Source organism: Pithys albifrons, chromosome 15 (assembly GCF_047495875.1).
Source record: "Pithys albifrons albifrons isolate INPA30051 chromosome 15, PitAlb_v1, whole genome shotgun sequence".
Classification (NCBI taxonomy): domain Eukaryota; kingdom Metazoa; phylum Chordata; class Aves; order Passeriformes; family Thamnophilidae; genus Pithys; species Pithys albifrons.
Genome location: NC_092472.1, coordinates 11,427,775 through 11,449,464, shown reverse-complemented (window position 1 = coordinate 11,449,464; position 21,690 = coordinate 11,427,775). Strand labels below are relative to the sequence as shown.

General features: G+C 62.7%; 2 protein-coding genes across 4 annotated transcripts; one reads left to right on the top strand and one right to left on the bottom strand.

The window, feature by feature from the left end:
- Window positions 1–2,399: 2,399 nt before the first annotated feature.
- Window positions 2,400–15,779, top strand: UNC5A (unc-5 netrin receptor A). Of its 3 annotated transcripts, none has more exons than XM_071569853.1 (16): window positions 2,400–2,752; window positions 10,668–10,889; window positions 11,030–11,173; window positions 11,251–11,354; window positions 11,466–11,646; window positions 11,761–11,928; window positions 12,113–12,277; window positions 12,375–12,548; window positions 13,086–13,385; window positions 13,477–13,564; window positions 13,644–13,812; window positions 13,896–14,129; window positions 14,217–14,366; window positions 14,458–14,622; window positions 14,708–14,886; window positions 15,088–15,779. In XM_071569853.1, the coding sequence occupies exons 1-16, from the start codon at window positions 2,641–2,643 to the stop codon at window positions 15,251–15,253; spliced, it is 2,721 nt and encodes a 906-aa protein (XP_071425954.1). In that variant the 5' UTR covers window positions 2,400–2,640; the 3' UTR covers window positions 15,254–15,779. The 3 variants fall into 3 exon arrangements, with proteins under 3 accessions (XP_071425954.1, XP_071425955.1, XP_071425953.1); XM_071569852.1 differs by having other exon boundaries at window positions 2,451–2,752; window positions 12,360–12,548; XM_071569854.1 differs by lacking the exon at window positions 11,761–11,928 and having other exon boundaries at window positions 12,360–12,548.
- Window positions 15,747–20,089, bottom strand: HK3 (hexokinase 3). Its single transcript, XM_071569855.1, has 16 exons — window positions 19,988–20,089; window positions 19,710–19,829; window positions 19,510–19,605; window positions 19,327–19,426; window positions 19,062–19,245; window positions 18,741–18,896; window positions 18,383–18,616; window positions 17,891–18,195; window positions 17,674–17,813; window positions 17,424–17,543; window positions 17,235–17,330; window positions 17,013–17,112; window positions 16,707–16,890; window positions 16,478–16,633; window positions 16,068–16,301; window positions 15,747–15,947 (listed from the first exon to the last, which is right to left on the bottom strand). The coding sequence occupies exons 1-16, from the start codon at window positions 20,042–20,044 to the stop codon at window positions 15,806–15,808; spliced, it is 2,424 nt and encodes an 807-aa protein (XP_071425956.1). The 5' UTR covers window positions 20,045–20,089; the 3' UTR covers window positions 15,747–15,805.
- Window positions 20,090–21,690: the final 1,601 nt, after the last annotated feature.

Here is a 21,690-nt window from a genome sequence, read left to right as displayed (position 1 = left end):
CAGCATGTGACGTCCTCTCTCCACTTCCACCTCAATTCAGTCTCTTTGAGATGAAAGCCCTGGCACAATGGCTGTAGCACACATCTGAGCCATGACCACGGCACACTGGAGAGGAGAATTAATTTTTAATTCCATCTTAATTACTCTGAGCAATAATCCATTTACAGCACCCAGTGGGGCTGGTGTTTCTGGCATCCCCCTGGGGCTTGTGGGACACCCAGGTGCTGAGCACACAGCACTGGGGACACTGGGCCAGCTGGGCACTGTGGTCTCCTCTTCAAAGCCCCCAAGTCCTGTGGCTCCCCATGTGCTACAGCCCCTCACACCAGCCCGGTGGGTAGTCAGGAGTCTCAGTTGCCCCCATCGGCATGAAATAGGCAGATATGGACCCTTGGCAGCAGGGCTCAGGGCTCTGGCAGCTGTGGAGCAGGATCTGGCTCATCCATCCCCTCAGTTTCTCCTCAGCAAGAGGGAAAGCAAGCGGAATTGAAAATGATGTCCCCAATCTGTATTAATTAGAGTCTATTAATTTGTCAGTGCGCCCTGCCACTTCCCCACTGATGACCCAGCCGTGCTGGCCTGCAGCACAGGAGGGAAACACAGGGTGACAACACACAGCCTTGGCACAGCACCTGCATGGCACTGTGCACCACCAGCACATGGTAAGGGAACCAGGAGAAGCCAAGGCAGGACCAGGCATCACTGGCAGCCCCGGGTGGATGGTGGGACAGGGAGGATGCAGTGGATGCCCAGCCAGTGGGAGTGTTGTTGCTGGCACCACTGGCACAGCACCAGGAGCAGGAGCTGGAAGACATTCCAGGAGAGTGATGGAAGGAGCAGATGGGGCTGGCACCGCATGGAGGGTCACAAGCCCCCTCCCCACTGTGCTGCCCTAGGGCAGCACTGTGCTGAGTGCCCTGCTCAGGTGCCACCTGTGCTGGATACCCTCAACTTGCCCTGCCCTGCTGCCTGCCTGGGGGGTCTGGCCACTGTGGGAGTCCAGGGTGGAGGTCCTGGTGCTGCAGGGGAGCTCACCCTAGTTCCCATGGCAGCCCCCCCCCCAGAGCTCATGTGCAGAGCAGTGACTTCAGCAGGAGCAGATGGAGCCTCAAGGAGTAAAAACATCCTGTTTCCATGCAAATGCCATCAGTAATAACGAGCCAGCCTGAAGGAGGGTGGTTATTGCTGTGCCAGGGCTCTGCCCACAAGGGTGGGGGGTCTCCTCTGCCACTGGCCCCCGCCAGTGTTCATGCAGGATGTGGCACTGCCTTGGGTAGCATGGTGGGACAGGCGTAGGCAGACACAGGTGTCACCCCACACTCACTGCCCTACCTGTGTACATGGCTGGTCTACAACTATGTTGGCACCGGAGGTTCCTGGACGGCTGTGATGATGGGAGATGGCTCTGGCCTCATTCCAGGGCTGTGCTGGTGGCAGGCTCGGCTCTGACTGGCACTGCCACCATTGCACTGGGGTGGATGGAGGCCACTGCACAGCTGGTGCCACCCGGGAGAGCTGCGCTGGCTTTCCACCGGCTTCAGCTCTTGAAGGCATCAGAGCAGTTGTTAATTGTTCCTGATGCTGCTAATGAAATTATTGCTGTGCAATGCTGGGAACCACTGCCTGTGCCCCACAGCTGGGGACAAGGGCTGCTCAGCACTGCTGGCATGGGCTTTGGCTCCCACAGGGTTTGGGGAGCACCTCGGGCACCCCAGTACAGCCTCACCCCCCTTTGACCCTTGCCCCTTGTACACACTGCAATCTGCCCATTGGTGACAGCAATACTGCTTGTGGGCACCTTGGCTGGGTTCAGGGAGGGCACGGGGAGGGAAGAGGCTTTATCCTGCAGCCACATCCCCTGGGAGACGCCAGCCCAGCTGAGTATGGGGTACCTTGAGACCAGATCCCCATGTATGGCAGTGAGGTGGGGCCCCACAGGTGACCTACGTTCTCTCCAAGATGGTGTCCCCGCTTCCGTGACATTTCCTAGAACGAGAAACGGCATTTGCCCTCCGGAGTTGTGATGGTGCGAGGCAGGGTGACTGCAGGGCCCTCTTCTCTTGGGATGGTCCTCCCACCCTCCACCCGCGGGATGCCAGGCTGGGCTGGTGGGCATCACCTGGTGGTGCACAGGCATTTAGGGCAGAGTGGGGCGCGGAGATGCAACGGGTAGCGGGGGTGCGCTGCCGGGGGCTGTGCCGGGGGAATGCAGTGCCGGAGGGGGTCCCGGGGAGGGGGGCTGATGTCGTGCGGGGGGCGGGTGCACCGTGCCCGGGGAGATGCAAACCGGGGGTGCCGCGCTGCGCTGCGCTGCGCTGCGCTCGGGGACGGTGCAGACCCTCCGCGCCGGTCCGGGTGTGTGCAGAGCAGAGGGTGCAGCGCCGGCGGGGGGAGCGGTGCCGGCGGTGCGGGCGTGGGGCGGCGGCGGGGGCGCGCCCAGCTGTTGCGCCGTCCCTTCCGCGGGCGGGTCCGCGCTCCCGCCCCGCATTGGCGGCGCCCGGGCGGAGCGGAGCGGCGCGGCGGCGGGCGGCAGCCGCGGCGGGGCCGGTGGCGGTGGCGGGGGCGCCATGGCCCGCTGAGGGCGGCGCGGAGCGCGGCCCGCCCTGCTCCCTCGCCCCGCAGCGCTCCGCGGGGCGCGCCATGGGTGCGCGGCCGCCCCGCCGCCGGGCCCCCTCCGCCGCCGCCGCCGCCGCCGCCGCCGCGCCGGGGCCGCTCGGTGCCCTGCTCGCCGCTGCCCTCCTCGCCGCCGCCGGTGAGTCACCGCGCGCCCCCCACGGGCACCGCGCTCCGGGCGGGAGGCGGGGGGGTACCGGCGGCGCGGCGGGGACCCGGCGCTGGGACTGGGCGCCGGGCAAGGTCACCGGGGGAGCGGCGGCGGGTAGGCGTCCTGCGGGGCGCCGGTGCCCTCCCGGGGACGGCAGTCGTTTGCCGTGCGCGGTGCCCGCCGGCTGTGTGATGCCGGGGTCTTGGCGGGACGCCCTCACGGACGGGGGATGTGTCCCCAGTCCCGTGGTGGGCTCTGCCTCCTCCCGCCCCATACTCGAGCGTGGCCGCACACGCGTGGCCAGCCCGCGCTGCCCCGGACGCTGCCTGCACTGGGGGGGCTGGCACTCGCCGCCTCGCCGGCACGACTCCGTTCCCCTGGGGCCCTACCAGTCTGGGATATGGGTGTCCGCAGCGCACTAGCCCCACGCACGGCATCGCTGTCCCACGCACAGCATCCCTGCCGCTGGCACAGGGTCCCTGCCGTCTGTATCACCCGGCCGGGACACGGGGGACAGTGGTGACGAGATAGCCCGGAGGGTGCTGTCGCGCCGCGGGGATGCGCGTGGGTGGCCGTGGCGCGGGCGGGATAAGGGGCTGTATCGGTGCTGCTGCAGACACGAACGGTCCGGAGCCTGGCTGCCCCCGGCGCTGCCCCCTCGGACAGGACCTGGCGGGAGGAGGAGCAGCCGGACGGACCCCCGGGGTTGGGCCGCCCCGGCGGCCGATCCGGGGGTCGGGTGGCCGAGAGTAGGATGGGTGCCCGGGGCTGGCGGCCACTGGCAGGTGTCACGGCAGCCGGGAAGTGGCGGCTGCAGACAAAGGACCGGGCTGGGGGTGGGGAGCTCCGCGAAGCTGGACGTGCGCTCTGCGGGGAGCCCGAGGGGGAGGGCCCCCCTCTGCGTCCGGGGGTCCCAGACCACTGACCCTCCTGCTGTCACCGGAGATGTCCCCTAGCCTGGCCTCGATGTGCCAGGAGGGCACGGTGGGCAGTCGGTAGGGCTGCAGCCCCTGTGCTCCCCACAACTGTCCGGGCAGCCCCAAAGACCCTGGTTTTCAGCATGGCCCCGTCTGCACGGGGACACTGCAGAGCCGGCACGGTGTGTGGGCACCCTTTGGATGCAGGGGATCCCATATGGAAGGTGTTGTCGTACTGACCCCCAGTTGGTCATGAAGCACGGCTGTCCCAGTGGCACCCATGGGGATATGGTGACAGATGGAGATGAGGGACAAGGGGACAGGGGGTGCACCAGAGCAGCACACACCAGCCCTGTGACAGGATGTGGGGGGAGTCCAGCAGTGCCAGCACCAGTTGAGGTGGTGTGGTGAGGGTGTTGGTCCCCATCGCTTGCTTGGCAGGCAGCTCACAGCCAGCCGCGACTGAGTCCAGCCACCTGCATGGCCACCACTCAGCACAGACAGGGCTGGGCCTCTGCTCCAGCCTGACATGGCATGGCATGGCATGGCACAGCAGGGCATGGTATGGCTCCCCTCCCCTAGGGCACTGAGGCACAAGCTGAGGAACTTGAGTGTCCAGGCAAAGAGCCCCCGCCTGCTCAATGGAGAGGCATCCCCGGTGTGGGCTGTCCACTGTGGCTGGTGCCTGCAGGGCAAGGGCAAGAGCGACAGAGTGGGCTGGGGCTCACCTATGGGCAGCAGTGAGGGGTAACATCCCGAGGTGGGGGCCTGCCCTGCTGAATTGCTGCACTGGCTTGTGGGCAAGGGCAGAGAGGCAGGGTCCTTTCAGGGAGCTACCGCTGGCCCAGTGATGCTGTGGGCCCTTCCCCTTGGCATCTTTGCAACCGGTGTCAGGCCCTAGGACATCTCCCCCAGGGAGTGTGACCCACAGTGGCCACAGCAGCTCCTGCCCCAGCTCCTCTGGTTGGGGCCATGGGCTCTGCTCTAACTGTGCGTGAACCACACGGTGCAGCTGGATTCACTGGGCTGCCAGGGACCCCTGGGCTCCAGCTGACAGCCCCCAACCTCTGCACCCCACAACGGGGTGCTTCCCAGACTGGCACCCCAGGTCGTTGCATTGCAAAGTACCCCACAATGTGTACCTGGCTGGGCACTGGTGGCTCCGTGGGGCAGGCAGGATGGCAGGGTAGTGGGCAGGGCTGGCACACACCGGGCACTGGGAAGCTTCCGTGCTGGCTGTCAGCACGAGCACGCGGCAGACGCAGCCTGCCCAGGGCTGTTTGTTCTGGCACGGTGCCACGCGGGGCTGGCACTACATCAAACCGTGCAGAGCCTGGCAGGTGCTTGCGGGAGGGAACCGGGCACTGATGGTGCTGTCAGGGGCTGGCTACCCCCGAAGCCACCACAGGCACCTCACAGCCTGCCCCACCTAGGTGGCTGGTGGCACACGAGACCAGCCAGTAACTGGTGCAGGTGCATGATGGCATGGGGACCATGCACTGTGCATGTCCTGCTGTCCCCTACCCAGCACCCAGGGGCGCACCCTCGATGCTAGCACCACTCTGACTGTCAGCACTATCTCTGGTCTATTTGCCACGTGTCTTTCCATAGGAAGGCTGGGATGGACAGGCTCCAGACTGGGCACACTGGGACCCTGTCCTCATCCAGTCAGTCCCTGTTGGCCAGTACTCCTTGGCCCTACTGTCAGCCTGCACTTTGGGTGCTGCTCCCAAGTGGGTGTCGGGCAGATTACAGCTCCCCGTGGGCCCCCAGATCCTGCTCAGCCCGGGGCTCCTGCAGAATCAAAGTCTCAGGTTGCAGACCCCTCATCCATTCCCTGGTGCCACAGGGTTGTGAGGTGCCAGGGCTGCCGTCACCACCATGTGCCGTCACCACCCATGTGGATGGGAGGGGGAGAGACTGCAGCTCTGGACCCTGGCACCTGGGACTGTTGCATGGCCAGAGGGGTCTTTCTGGCCCCACACCCATTTCCCCTGCCCGCCTCACTGGGATGCAGGACTGAGGGTGACCTTGACGCTCCTACTGGGGCCGGGGCTCAGCCAGAGCGTTTGCTTCTCACTGTCAGTTAAAGGAGAGCCAGGAAAGTCACTTGGCTTCCCAGGATCCAGACCCCAGGGACAGCCCCTGCACATGGGACTGGCTTGGTCGTGTATCCCCCATCATCCTAGTGCCAGGCTGGGCTAGGGGAGCCCTACTGAGCAGAGGCCAGGGCAGAACCCTTTCCCCATGCAGTGCTGCTGAGAGAAACTGGCAGAGCTTGAGATGAGTACTGCCAGCACACAGTCTTGGGGGCTTTGGGGCTCCACCGGCACCTGGGGCTGGTGGGGAGCAGCCTCCCTCTCAGCCCTGCCTCTGTGTGTGCCTGGGGAAGAGTGCCCAGCACTGGGTGCCAGGGCTGATAGCTCCCAGGCAGGCAGAGGTGGTCCCTGGGGAGGGGCTGCCATCCCTGGCTGCCTTTGCTGGCACTGGCACAGGCACCATTGTCCCCAGACTCTGGGCACAGAGCAGTGTGGGCCGTGCACAAGCACAGCGTGGGCATGGCCAGGGTGTGCAGCCCTGGGTGGGCGCTGGGAGCCCTGCCCACCCTGGAACATGCTAATTGCATGTAATGGGGAGAGCAGTATCAACTCAAATCCGTAATTAGGCAGCTCCATTGTCATGTAAACCCGCCTAATTCATTCATAACCAGCACTTGCTTCATCAGCGCCCAGACGCTGCCAGGCACTCACCGCCCAGATGCTGCCAGGCACTCACCGGGAGACAGGCACCCCCACTCAGCCTCCCCCGTGGTCATGGGACTGGCACACGTGGGGCACACACTGGTGGAGCCAGGACAGTGGCTGGCTCATGGGGACATGCTGGGAAATTGGAACATGGTCATAGTGCAGGCGGGGGCACCCCCAAGGGTACTGTGCCCATTGGAGTGTGGGGGACGCATTGGCATCATGTGCCCACCGTCGCGTCATCCCCAGCACCTCAGCACGCGCCAGGCTGGCCAGGAGCCAGGCCCTGCTGCCCAGCTTTGGCATCTGACCCTGCTGGCTCCCTGCCCGACTGGGGCTGGCACTGGCACCTGCCTGGCATTGCTGTGGGACTGTGTGGGGTGGGGAGATGAGTGCAGGGGAGCCTTGGGTGATGTCCTGATGCCCCAGGTGAGGGCTGGAGCAGCTGTGGGCAGCTGGGCACTGCTAGGCAATGCCATGGCCCACGGCTGGGTGTCTCCCAGAGGCAGCACTGGCTCATTATGGCTCAAGCCAACCTCTGCCAGCAGGATGGTGGTCTGCTCAAAGTCTCAGACAAGCTTTTTGATTGTATCGAGTTGTGCCAGTTCCATTCTTTGCACCCGGCAGAGAGCAAAGTGCCAGCGACAGAGACCCTTGTGTGCAAGGCTGGCACCTAAAGGCTCCCCTGGGCACAGATAGGCACCCTCTGCCCTCCCTCTGATGCGCACTCTTCCCTTGTTAAGGCCAGCACAATCAGTAGCAATTACTGCTTTAATTACCTGCTGCTGGGGCGCAGGCCGGGTTCCGGCAAAGTGTAAGGAAATCTTTCATGTTAATGGTGTGCCAGGCCTGGCATGGACACAATGGATGGGGCACCAGCTGGGAGCAAATCTGCCGGCTGCAAAGCCCACAGGGATTCAGGAAGGTCCACAGAGGGGGACACAGTGACAGAGGCAGGTGCTGATGTTGAGGTCCCCATGCCTCTGTGAAGACCCCCAGAGTGGCATAAGCAGGCAGGGGTGCATGCAAGGAGTGGAGGCAGAGGGAGGATGGGGCAGGATGCCCCATCAGCAGTGACAAATGTGGGGGGTAGCAGCATTCAGGGCAGACTCGTGACATCGGAGTGCTGTCCCACTAGAGGCACCTGCTTCCTTCCCTCCTGGGGACACTTGTGCCATGCAGGCACCCACCAGTGTGCCAGTGCCAGGGCTGGTGCTGCTGCAGCTGCCAGTGGGCAACCTCTCCTTGCCAAGAACATGCTGACCTTCCCAATGTCTCCCTGTGGTAGGCAACGAGGCACTCAGCGGGCTGCTCCCGGTACTGCTGGGGACTGTGGCGCTGGTGCCAGAGCAGGATCAGCCCCTTGAGGACCAGAGGGACCAGGCTAGGGGTGCCCACTGGTACCCAGTGGGTCCTATCAGTGCCCCCCCAACACTGGGCAGTGAAGTGTCCTGCAGTCTCTCCTTGCCCGGTAACACCAGTACAGCTGGTGTTTCTGCTGCTGGAAGACACAGGTGCTACATTGAGGGGCTGTGTGGTCACCTGGGGTGGCAGCAGTGGGGTACAGGAAGCAAGGGGAGCTCTGTACATGGTGAGAGTACTGGGAGCAGCTGGGGGTCCCAAGGGGGAGTGGTGAAGGTGGGTGCTTAGAGCTCACAGCAGGGTGTCCCCATCCCCTCTGCACCCTGAGGTGGATGCTGCAGCCCTGCTTCCCAGCCCACCACCCTGCCCCCTTCATCAGGCACCGCTCGTTAGTCCACGTGTGTGGGGGAGATAATTGATATCAAAGCCCTGCTTAATGCACAGACTTTACTGGCAGGGATTTATCGGCGCTGAAGCAAACTGTGCTCCTAGTCACCCCTTTGACTGCAAGGAGAGCAGCCAAGGCTGTGCCCTGCCATGGCAGGGGGGATGAGGGGTGTGTGGAACTCGGCGTCCCCCATCCCCCGGTCCCTGTCTCGCTGGTCCCCAATCCCGCCGAAGTTCCCCGGTTCTCTTTGCCAAGGTGACATAAGCATCTCGCCTGTTTCCATGACAACACAGCGGCAGGTGAGCGCGAGGACGATGCGGGAGCTGGCACGCGCCACGTGGGGGGCCACTGCCCACGGGGCTCCCACGCTGAGCCCACACCCACGGGCTGGGGGTGCTCATGCTGTGTGTGGGGTCCCACAGGACATGGGGGGTCTGCAGTGCATGGAGGTGACTGCAAAGCATGGAGTGAGGTGTGGGGTGCCCGCAGAGTGTTGGGCATCCACAGTGCATGAGATCTCTGTGGTGTTTGGCGTGGTCATAAAATGTGGGGTGGCCATGGTCCATTGGATCACAGCAGGGTGTGTGGGGTGCCTGCTGTTGATGAGGTGCTCGTGGTGCATGGGGCACCCAGGCCACAGTCTCTCTGCTTCATCCTGGGGCTCCAGGCCAGCTCCAGCCTCCCAGCTGTGCCACATGGCTCTACCCATGCCCACACCACAGCACAGGGCCCCACCAGTGCCTGGCACAGTGCTCAGCTGCAGGTCAGCATCCCATCCAGGACTGGGAGGCAGCACCCTGGCTCTGTCACTTACTGCACATCCCTGTGATCCCACCCTGCCCACAAAGGACCCAGTACCCTGACTGGATGGGCAGCTGGAGGGGCTCCATGTCCATCCTGCCTCCCTCACCCATTGCTGCTGGCCCTCGGCTTCCCGCACCCCTCTACTCAGCTGTGATGGATAGACACACAGCTCAGGAATCGCTGTACTCATTTCACATGTGATTAAAAGGCCAGTCCCATGGCACAGTTCACCCAGCATGCCCACCACAGCCACGCAGGTGGGAGGCAGTCGTGGTGCTGTGCAACAGCAAACATGGTATTTCACAAATCAATTGGGTTTATTTACACAGCATCCGTGTGCCGTTGTGGGTATCGCAGCTTGGGCCTGAGCAGCGGGCACAGTCGTGCAATCCGTGGGTGATGTGGAGAGCTGTGCCGCAGCCGGTGCCAGGGACAGCACCTGTGTCGGGGACTGCAGCGCCTGTCCGCGCCGTGACCCCCAGGCTGGCCCCAGGCTGCGGCTGGGGGGGGTCGTTAAACCAGTGAAATATGAAACGCCTGTATATCCCCGACAGGGGTTTTAATTAAATTAATTGCCAGTGACATTGTAAAAGTGCTGATGGGGTAATAACCGGCGCGTTATGACCGCCGTTTATCTTCCCCACGTAAATTAGCTGCCGCACCTTGCCCGTCCCGGCGGGCATTGCAGCGTGTTCATTGGCACCCACTCCCCAGCTCTGAGGGGCCTGATCCAGCTGGCGGGAGCATCAGGTCCTGGAGGCCCCCTGGGAGACCCAGGCCGGGCTTGAGGGACCCCTGTGCCCCTTGTGTCCCCATGGTGCAGGCAGTTGTGCCAAGCGGGAGCCAGTTGGGGTGGGCACAGGCAGTGGGGTCCCCACGGGCACGTGGGGAGTGGCTGGTGGTTGCCAAACGAAGGCACTTAATTACTGCGCATTCCATCCCATTTAATTGCTTATTAAATCCTAACCAGCCAATTAGCAGCAGCAATTACAGCTTCATTCAGTGACACAATCGCTATTTTATCGTTTGTTAATCAAATGCTTATTTAGGGCCCTGGTTTATTAACTCTTTCTGCAGCAGGCGCCAGTGGGGTGGGGGAAGCGAGGACACCTGGCTGTGGTCTGGGATGAGGGAAATGGACATCTTGGGACTGTGCCATATGCCATGTTCCCAGCACTGCTGTCTTCAGAGGGGGATAAACATGCAGCCCTGAGCAACCCTCACCACCCTAGGGACAGGCAGTCCCCACGTGCCATGCCAGCACAGGTGTCAGTGGCACAGGACAGCGTACACTGCTGTGCCACCCTGCCATGTCCCCACCACTTGCCCAGCATCCCCTGTAACACTCTGGGGTGCAGCAGGGCAGGATGCAGCCCCCGGCAGATACCTCACAGCATGCTGAGGAGGGGGTGGCAGGCGCCCCAGAGGCGTGAGCGATGGCCCTTGTTGGTCACACTACATTTCCTTTTCATTAGTGCTAAGTGTGGACATGAGGGATCGGCGTGGGTTCAGCGAGCACAGCCAGTGTGGCTGCTCTCCCTGATGGATGGCAGCGATGGGAGGGGGCTGCTGTGTCACTGGCAGTGGGGACAGTGGTGAGGCACAGGGCCACTGACATGGGGCCTGCTGGGGTGGATGATGGCCCAGCCAGAGCACCCGGGAGGTGGCTGAGCCCCATAACCCCACAGGTGCTCAGCAAAGCGCGACTGTGGCCAACCCAGCATCCGGCGCATCCCCGGACCTGCTGCCGCACTTCCAACTGGAGCCAGAGGACGTCTACATTGTGAAGAACAAGGCAGTGAGCTTGGCCTGCCGTGCCACCCCTGCCACACAGATCTACTTCAAGTGCAACGGCGAGTGGGTGCACCAAGGTGACCATGTCACGCAGCACAGCACTGACCGCAACACTGGTGAGTGCTGGTGGGAGGAACAGTGCCGGCCCCAGTCACAAGGAGCCACATGTGCCACTCTTAGTGGGGCTTGCATGGGGCTGGGGACATGGGGACTGCTCCTGGCACACCATTTCTGACGTGCTGCCAACCGCTCCCAGGGCTGCCAGTGATGGAAGTGCGCATCGAGGTCACCCGCCAGCAAGTGGAGAAGATCTTTGGGCTGGAGGAGTACTGGTGCCAGTGTGTGGCCTGGAGCTCCTCTGGCACCACCAAGAGCCAGAAGGCCTTTGTGCGCATCGCATGTGAGTGTCTTGCAGGTGCCCAGATGGGTTGTGTGTGCTGTCCCTGGCCTCACCCCTCACCCCCTATGCCTCCCCAGACCTGCGCAAGAACTTTGAGCAGGAGCCAACAGCCAGAGAGGTCTCTATCGAGCAGGGCATCGTGCTGCCATGCCGCCCTCCCGAGGGCATCCCCCCTGCTGAGGTGAGTCCCTGCAGCCAGGCAGGGCAGGATGAGGATGAGGGTACCCCTCGCCTTTGGGTGTGCAGTGTGTACTTCCACACAGGCACACGGTGATGTCCTTGTGCCCCGCAGGTGGAGTGGCTACGCAACGAGGAGCTGGTGGACCCGGCGCTGGATGCCAACATTTATGTGACGCCAGAGCACAGCCTGGTGCTGCGTCAGGCCCGCCTGGCCGACACCGCCAACTACACCTGTGTGGCTAAAAACATTGTGGCCCGTCGCCGCAGCTCCTCTGCCGCCATCATCGTTTATGGTACAACCCCCCTACGCTGGTCCCTGCCATGCTGCCCCCAGTGTCACCCTCCCTGTCCTGTCCCTCCCCGCATCCGCTTCGCAGCAGGGCGCTGAGGGGTCCCTCTCCACCCAGTGAATGGCGGCTGGTCGACGTGGACACAGTGGTCAGGCTGCAGCACCAGCTGTGGACGGGGCTGGCAGAAGCGGAGTCGGACATGCACCAACCCCACGCCCCTCAACGGGGGAGCTTTCTGTGAGGGCCAAAATGTGCAGAAAACTGCCTGCACCACCCTCTGCCCAGGTACCCACCCTGCCTGAGGTGCCACCACTGCCCCACCATTCCGATGCTGCACTTCCCCCTGCACCTTGTCCCTGTCTCCACTGGGTGTCTTGTCCTCCAGCTCCCCTGTGTGTCCGTCTCTGCCAGCCCTGGGGCAGGGGAGAGGGATTGGCAGCAGGGCAGTGACCTCCAGCTGTACCCACAGTTGATGGTGCCTGGTCGGAGTGGAGCAAGTGGTCTGAGTGTGGGGCTGAATGCACCCACTGGCGCAGCCGGGAGTGCTCAGAGCCAGCACCACGCAACGGGGGCCGGGATTGCCACGGCCCCGAGTTGGACACTCGGAACTGCACATCTGAGCTCTGCACCCATGGTGAGCATGGCAGCGGTGGCAGGATTGTCCCCTAGGAAAGGGACTGGGGGTGGCCATGGGTGCTGACACCTGCCCTACACAGCTGTGCCCGGCACAGAGGACGTGGCATTGTACGTGGGACTGGTGGCTGTGGCCGTCTGCCTGGTGCTGCTGCTGCTGGTGGGGGTGCTGGTGTACTGCCGCAAGAAGGGGGGCCTGGACGCTGATGTGGCTGACTCCTCCATCCTCACGGCTGGCTTCCAGCCCGTCAGCATCAAGCCCAGCAAGGCCGGTGAGTGAGGGTTGCAGGGGCAATGCACCACACTGGGATATGGTGTCTCTCAGGATATGGGGCTGGCCATACCCTCTGTGGGGATCAGGAAGGGGCTGTTTACCCCATGGCATCCCTTGGGTGGGAGTTCTGTGCCCCGTGGGATCCCTGGTCTTGAGCTGGGGTTCTGTGCCTTACGTGACAGGGACACAATATTCTAAAGAGTCCCTGACTGTGGGGTCAGTGCTCTGTGCCATGTAGGATTCCTGGCTGTGGGCAGGGGCTCTGTGTCCTAAAAGGTTCCTGTTCTCTACACATAGCACCTTGAGCTGGTGTTGCGTGCTCTGGGGAACCCAGAGGTGACTATACTACAAGCGTCCATGCCATGGGGCAGGGACTCAATGCCCTTTCAACCCCCAGGGGTGACTGTGCCCTATAGGATCCTCACCAAGGAGCAGGGATTGTGTGCCCCATGGCCCCTGGGGCCACTGTGTTGCTGATGGGGACCCCCTGTTTGCACCATGCCCTGGCACTACGGTTGCTTGTTCTGTGCCACAGACAACCCCAGCCTGCTCACCATTCAGCCTGACCTCAGCACCACCACCATGACCTACCAGGGCTCGCTCTGCCCACGCCAGGACGGCCCCGCCAAGCTCCAGTTGCCCAATGGGCACCTGCTGACCCCTCTGGGTGCCGGGCGGCACACACTGCACCACAGCTCGCCTTCCACTGAGGGTGCAGACTTCGTGGCCCGGCTCTCCACGCAGAGCTACTTTCGCTCACTACCCCGTGGCACCAACAACATGGCCTACGGCACCTTCAACTTCTTGGGGGGACGGCTCATGATCCCCAACACAGGTATGGTGGGGCAAGGGTTCCGGAGCATTGCCCAGTGCAAGCAGGGTCCTCATGGGGCTCACTCTCTGCCTGCACCCCCATTCTCACCTAGGGATCAGCCTGCTCATCCCACCCGATGCCATCCCACGGGGGAAGATCTACGAGGTCTACCTGACCCTGCACAAGCAGGAGGAGGTGAGGTAGGTGCTGGGGCTGCCAGGGCACATGGCTCTGGGAAGGCGGTCTGTGCTGACTCAGCTGCCCCCACCGCTGTCCCAGGCTGCCCCTGGCTGGCTGCCAGACACTGCTGAGCCCCATCGTCAGCTGTGGCCCTCCTGGGGTCCTCCTCACCCGGCCTGCCATCCTGGCCATGGGGCACTGTGTGGAGACCAACGCCGAGAACTGGAGCATCCGGCTGAAGAAGCAGTCATGCGAGGGCACATGGGAGGTGAGTGTCCACAGGGATGAGGGGATTCAGGGATGGAAGGGGGATGGCCATGGCCGAGGTGCATCTCTGCCTGGGTGCCGCAGGACGTGCTGCAGCTGGGTGCTGAGCCATGCACGGAGCTGTACTACTGCCAGCTGGAAGCGCAGGCTTGCTATGTGTTCACGGAGCAGCTGGGGCGCTTCGCCCTGGTCGGGGAGTCCCTCAGCATGGCGGCCTCCAAGCGCCTCAAGCTGGCCCTGTTTGCACCGGCCACCTGCCCCTCGCTCGAATACAACATCCGCGTCTACTGCCTCAGTGACACCCAGGATGTCCTCAAGGTACTGGGGGTCCCCATCCCATCTTGGAGCAAGGGCTGCACTCCTTATGTGTGGCATCTCCTGCCTGACTGCTGCCTGTGTCGGCAGGAGGTGATCCAGCTGGAGAAGCAGCTAGGGGGGCAGCTGATTGGAGCCCCCCGAGTGCTACACTTCAAGGACAGCTACCACAACCTGCGCCTCTCCATCCATGACATGCCCAGCTCCCTCTGGAAGAGCAAGCTCCTCGCCAGCTACCAAGTGAGGAGCCTGGCCAGTGTGTGTGGGGATGGGGAAGGGGGTGTTGAGAGGTGTCTCTGCCACTCTGACAACCTCCATCACCTCACTGCAGGAGATCCCGTTCTACCACATCTGGAGTGGGTTGCAGCCCTTCCTGCACTGCACCTTCACCCTGGAGCGCCTGAGCACCAGCACCTGCGAACTAGCCTGCAAGATCTGGGTCTGGCAGGTGGAGGGAGACGGGCAGAGCTTCACCGTCAACTTCAACATTGCCAAGGTGAGGGCAGGGCTGGGGGACTCCAGGAGGTGACTACGGGCTGGCCTCACATCCCTCCCCCTTTTCCCCTGGTGCTCTCCCCTAGGATACGAGGTTTTCGGACTGGCTGGTCCCTGACAACGAGGTGGCCACCCCAGCTCTGGTGGGCCCCAGTGCCTTCAAGATCCCCTTCCTCATCCGCCAGAAGATCATCAGCAGCCTGGACCCACCAGGCACCCGGGGAGCTGACTGGAGGACGCTGGCACAGAAGCTCAACCTCGACAGGTGATGCAGGCTGAGGACAGTACTGGGAATGGGGAGGCATGGTAAATAGGGGCTCTGGCCTCTTACTGCACCTATGGATGGTTGTTGGAATGCTGTGGGATCCTGGGAGCAGGATGCTACCCAAGGTGAGGCTAGCACAGGACTGGTAGCAGAATGTGGAGCCATGCCTGTGCCCTGATGTGGTCCCTCTGTCCTCCTCAGCCATCTCAGCTTCTTCGCCTCGAAGCCCAGCCCCACAGCCATGATCCTCAACCTTTGGGAAGCGCGGCACTTCCCCAATGGAAACCTCTCACAGCTGGCTGCTGCCGTGGCCGACGTTGGCAAGCAGGACGGGGCCCTCTTCGCTGTCTCCGAGGCTGAGTGCTGAGTGCGGTGGGGATAGGGGGCGGGAAACCCCACTCCCATGGGACTGCCACCATGGGGCTGAGGGGGGCCCTGGCTGGCCCCCAATCGCCTATTGCCCCACAGTGCATAGGGAGGGCTGCCTGGCCTCCTTGTGAGAGTGGAATGCCCATGCCCCACAGCAGCCAGGCCCTCCCAGCACTGTGGTGGTGAGGCTCAGCCTGGCCCCAGGGCTCCCACAGCCCCATGGTGGGGGTCGAGGGGGCACTGGGTGTGCGTCGTGCGTGCGGTGCCGTCGTGCTGTCTGCGTGTGGGGCTGGGCGGCCCCAGGCCCCATGCCGTGTTGTGTAAAGACCGTTTTTTTAATTCTGTATTAAGTGCATTCAAGTATTTACACTTGGCCTTATGTACATAGCGGTGCCGCGGGCGGGGGGTCTGCCGGACGTGAATGTAAATAAATTCGATATATATTGCTATGTGGGGCTGTGCCTGGCCATGCACTGCCCCACGCTGCTCATGTTCCCCCCCACAAGACAGAGGTGTGGAGCACAGCGCTTTATTGGTGTGATGGAGATGGCTATTGCCCTGGGCTGGTGTTGCGACAGGCCACAGCTGCCACAAGCGCAGCCCCTTTCCCTGACCCATCCTCTGACAACATGAAGCTGACAGTGCAGTTGGGTGCCAGGTCCTGCAGAGTCTTCTGGAGGTTGTAGGAGAAGCTGGGGGGGACAGGAGGGGAAGATGAGGACATGTACCCCCTACCCCATGCCTCCCACCCCAGACTCCTGCCATAAGGTAAAGGTCCCTGGTGGGCTCCTGTCACCCCCAGCCCTACTCACTTCGGATGTAGCTTGTACAAGGTGCCATCCACCCCCACAGTGACAGACAGTTGGTCCAGGCCCCGGTTCTCCCGCATCTTCTCCACCACAGCAGCCAAGCCGGCAGCACAGAGCTGGGCTGCCCGCAGGGACACGGCCTCGCACACCTCTCGCATCAGCACACTGTCCTCATAGCTGGCATTGAGCTCCAGCTCGTGCAGGATGTTCCGTATCTGCCGCAGGGCCAGCCCATTGCTGATCCAGACCAGTGCCACTGTTAGTACCAGAATCCCCATCCCCAACATTGTCCCCATCCCACAGGCTGGAGTGGCATCACCCTGCCTGTGCCCCATCAGTGGAGCACAGCCCCTTCTCCTAGGGTTCTGCCCCCCATCCCAGGTTCAGCAAACCCAGCAGAACACAGCACTCACAGCTCGATGGTAGAGAGGAACTTGGTCTTGAAGATATCCCTGCAGTAGAGCTTAGGGCTGGGCTTGCCATGGAACAGGAGCTGTCTGTCTGTCATTTCCACCAGGATGTGGCGCACGATCTCACCCAGGTACATGCCGCTGATGAGCTTCTCAAACCTGCCCCAGGCACACCCTCAGCTGGGCACAGCCACCCACTTCCACCCGCCTTTGCCCCAGGACCCTTGCCCACCTCTGCTTGCCAGGGTTGATGGTCTGGTTGTCCACCACCCTGTCAAACCTGGTGAGGATGTGGTCGAGGCAGCCATTGTTCCCAAAGGCCCCCCACTCTGTGTTGATGCACATGCGGCCCTGATCCCCCTCCACGGTGCCCACGTTTCGCATCTCCTCCATGTAGCAGACATTTGTCCCTGTCCCTGCAGGCCCCATGCTGCTGTCACACCCATGGCAGTTCTGGCAAAGGCACATGGCCATGCCATGTAGAATGGGGTGGTGGTGAGGGGACAGGGGACCTCCTGGGTGCAGAGGTGCTCCTCACCCACAATGAGGCCAATTTCACATTCAGGGTCATCGTAGCCACAGGATATCATGGTTCCCACTGTGTCATTGACCAGAGCCACCACGTTCAGCCCTGTGTGCTGCCAAACAGGAGATGGGAACACATGCAGCCTACTGGCACCCAGCCAGCTCCTGGGGCTGGCACTGCCTGTGTGCAGGGTGCACCCCAGGGGACAGGGACAGGCCACCAGACATTCCCTACATGTTTGCGTTGGGCAGCCTCCCGCAGCAGCTGGACTACATCCTGCCCCACGCAGTCTGAGGCGCTGAAGCCTTTGGTCCAGGTCAGCAGCAATGCCTGCAAGAGAGGCAGGAGCAGCCTCCAGGCAGCTGCTTCTCACCACATCCCAGGGTCCTTCCCCTACCCCTGGGGCTGGAGCAACCCCCTCACCTTATCCAGGCCCACTTGCTCGCAGGGGAAGGAGAAGGTGAAGCCAAGAGGCAGGTCATGCTTCGTCAGGTTCTGCTTCAGCTGGAAGTCCATGATGCAGTCAACAATGTGGTCAAAGAGCTGTGGACAATGACCATGGCTCAGGCAGGGGTGATGTTGCAGGGGGCTCTCTCAATCCCATCCCAGCCCTATGGACAGCAAGGAGCGAGGCACCCCCTCCCATCCCTTAACCAGGGGTCCTCAACCTCACCGCCTCGCCGGTGCCCTTCATGATGGCGGTTGGGATGACATAGATCTCACTGGCCATGCGGATGCCCTCCGGTGTCAGGTGCACCACCAGCACACGGAAATTGGTCCCTCCCAAGTCCAGTGCCAGGAATTCACCTTGCTCTGTGGGGAGCCAGCACAGGGCATTAGCAGAGCCATGGCCTCCTCGGCACCCCCTTCCCAGTGCCTCTGTCCCTCACCGGTGCCGTCGGGAGTGCTACAAACATAGGTGGGCAGCATGCGGACAGAGGCATTGGCGTGGGTTTCCTGACCCAGCCCCAGCTCCATCTCCTGCCTCATCAGTGCCTGGACCTGCTCCAGGTCAGCATGGCTGAGCCGCAATGGGGCCAGCACCTCATCCACCTCACGGCGCTGGGCCTCCGTGCGCAAAGCCACTGCTGTCACCATGGCTGCCCCCCGCCCAGACCCGTCTGTCGAGGGCAAAAGGGTGGCCACGCACTCTGGGGCCAGCAACCTCGTCACACTCTGCAGGATCTCCTCAAACCTGCCAGAGCAAGAAGATAACGAGGTCTGGGCATGATGCATCCTACAGGGATGCCTAAAATCTGCTCCTCACTCTGTCCTGTGGACAGTCACTCACCCATGGGGGAGGCTCCTGAGAGCCTGAGGTACGGGCCAAGGGAACCAGCTCCCGGCCACTGCCCCTGCACTGGGAGCATGACCCCTCTCACCTGGTGTGGCCCTGGTACAATTCTCCATCCACCCCGATGTTGACCAGCAGCTGATCCAGCTGCCGGGTCTGGCACATGTAGGTGAGGACAGCGGCCAGCCCGGCAGCGTAGAGCGTGGCAGCGCGGCTCACCACTGCCCCGCAGATCTGCTGCACCCGGCTGCAGTCCCGCTCGCTCGGCTGCAGCCCCAGAGCCTCCAGAGCCCTCTGCGTCACAGCCATGCCTTCCTCATTGCTGCAAGGCAGAGCACAGCCTTGCAGCACTTGCAGGTCCACCAGGTCATGACCAGGGGCACCCCATCCATCACCCCCCCATCCTCACAACCCACAACAGGAGCTGCTGGCCCCCAAATACTCACTTGACAATCTCCAGAACCTGGTGAGTCTTGAGCACACCTTTCTCCTTCAGGACAGCAACACTTTTCCTGGTGAAGAGCGCTTTCTCAGCGGCCATGGCAATCAGCACATGCCGGACGATCTCCCCCAGGTACAAGCTGCCCACCATCTTCTCAAATCTGCGTGCAGCCACATTGGAGTCAGTTGTGTCTCCTTGGCACTCCTTGGCCCTTTAAGAGCACCCAGGAGCACTGCAGGGGTGTGTTGCCTTTGGTGGGGCCTGACATTCTCAGGGATGGACGGGGAACCCCAAGGACTCTGTCCTTGCTGAGGGGTGGGAGCACCTCTTCTCCCCAGGACTGGAGGATTCCTCATCCACACACTCATCATAGGGGGTCACAATGTCACTCAGGATGCCATCGCTTCCAAAGCAGCCCCACTCAGTGTTGATACACATCCGCCCACTGGTCTCCTTTGCTATCTCCACCAGATGTGCCTCAGCCATGAAGCAGCAGTTGCTGCCCTTGTCTGCAGGAAGCAGGGGGAGTGAGCACCAGCACATCCTCCCCAGCACCCATCACCCTTGCATGCAGGGTGCCCACTGCTTACCCATGACCAAGGCAACTTCACAGGGTCTTCCTTCTGTGCTACAGGTCATCATGGTGCCCACAGTGTCATTCATCAGGGCAACAACTTCCACCTGAGAGAGCTGGCCCAGAGCAAAGTGAGAGCATCATCAGCTGCTTCATGGGGGCAGCGCTCAGTCCGGTCCCCCCACTCACAGCCCCCCACCTCCTGCTTGTTGATGGCCGATTGCAGCAACTGCACAACATCCTTCCCCTCCACGCCACTGCAGCTGAAGCCCTTGGACCAGGAGATGAGTTCTGCCTGTGGAGGGCACATGGCAGAGTCATTGGCCTCCAGCACTGGACTGGCTCCTCTCCCCATTGCTGCTGTGTTGGAGAGGAGGTGGTCACAGCTGTCCCCCTCACCTTGTCTAGCTGTGTCTGCCGGCAGCTAAAGGGGAAGACGAAGCCCAGGGGCAGGCGTTCCTGGAAGCTGCTGGTGTCAGCCAGGAACTGGGACACACATTGTGCAATGAAGTCAAAGAGCTGCAAAGGCAAGACTAGGGGTAAGGGCTGCTTCCCTTACCCAGAACCCAGGATGTGTGAGGCAGGCTTGAGCTCCAGCACCAGCCTGGAGCCCTACAGAGCCTCTGTGGTGCTTAGCAGCCCAGCACCAGCCACCCTGAGCCACAGTCCTCTCATACCACTTCCCCCTCGCCCTTCATGATTTCCTCTGGCATGTCAAATGTCTTGTGCATCATTTGTGGGCTCAGGTTTCCATCTCCCAAGAGGGTCACCAGCAGGGTCCGGACCTGGCTCTGGCACAGCTCCACCACCAGAAAGTCACCCTTCTCTATAGGGAAACAGAGACACTGTCAGGGCAAAGAACTTCCCTGTGTCAAATTCCTTAAAAACTGCTCCTCAACCTGTCCCAGGGACAGTCACTCACTCATGGGGAGGCTACTGAGAGCCTGTGACTCTCACAGGGGCCAAGGGAACCAGCCCCTGGCTACTGCTCCTGTGCTGGGGACTGGCATAGGGGCAGCTTATGGACTCCATAACTGACCAGAGAGCTGTGTACGCCTCCTCAGCACCCCCAGGGCCACATCCAATGAAGCGTGTGGGGCTCCATGTAGCAGAGCAGCCCATCCTCAGACCAGGCTGCCTTACCAGTGCCATCGGGAGTGGCGCAGATGTAGGTGGGCAGCATCCGCACAGTGGCCTGTGTGTGTGTGCGCCGGCACAGCCCCCTGCGCATGGCCTGCATCATGTGGTTTTTCATCAGCTGCAGCCTCTCCAGTGGGATGGTGAGTGCCCGCAGGGCTCGTTGTACCTGGGGACTGTCCATTAGGCCAAGGGCACAGGGCCGAAGGGCAAGGGATGCCTGGGGCAGGGACAGACCTTACCGGTGTAGCGGCAGGACAATCATGTTGTTGGTTCGTCAGATGGCTGACTATGAAACTGCACGGAAGGAGGTAGCACATCACCTGCTGAGCTCTGGCTCGCAGGGCAGGACACACCCCTATCCTTGCCCTGGCACACAGTGGTGCTGGGTCCTGCCTCCCACCTGTTCTCGGTGTCCGTGCTCCATCGCGAGCCGCGCCTTTGTAGCGTCCTCCCACTGGCACTGCTCTTGCGGTGGTGGAGGTGGCAGCTGTGTCCAAACACGGCCATGCCCCCGTCCGGCAGGACAGACTGACGAGCGTGTCCCCAACACCTGCAGGAGGCCGGAGGCGGCTGTCCCTCCCCTGCAACAGCCCGGGGGCTGGGGGAGCCTGCGCGGCCCCATCTCCGGCCCATCGCGGTCTCCGCAGGGCAGGAGCCGCTCACCGGTCCGAATACGAGCTGCCCGCCGCCTCCGAGCGCAAACTTCGCCGGAGGCGGGCGGGAGAGCTGGAGCTCTGCTGTGCTCTGTCCGCCTCGCCGTACTGGCCAGACTGGAACCGGGTGCTGCGGCTGGCCATGGCGGCGGGACCGGGACCGGTGGTGGGGCCGGTGCCAGTGCTGGGGCCGATGTGGGGCCGGTGGTGGGGCCGGTGGCGGTGGTGGGGCCGTCGCCGTCTCCCTGGCAACAGCCCCACCCGGCCTCGCCATTGGCCGGCCCGCCGCGCACCGGCTCAGCCGCGGCCAATGAGCGGCGCCACTCTGGGCCCCCACGCGAGAGGGGGCCGCTAGCGCTGGTGGAAGTCCGGGTTTAATTAGATCCGCACCAGCTCGTCCCGTTAATTAGGCAGCACAGTCCTCCGCCCCTGTACCCGGCGAGGATGCTCTCGGGGAGCAGGTCCCTCCACGGCCCGGTCCGGGTCAGAAGAGCCGCGCTGCCCCGGGCAGTGGGCGCACGGCCAAGCCACCCGGGGACACAGGAGGCACCAAGGACACGGGGACACCACGGCCGTGGCTCCTCGGG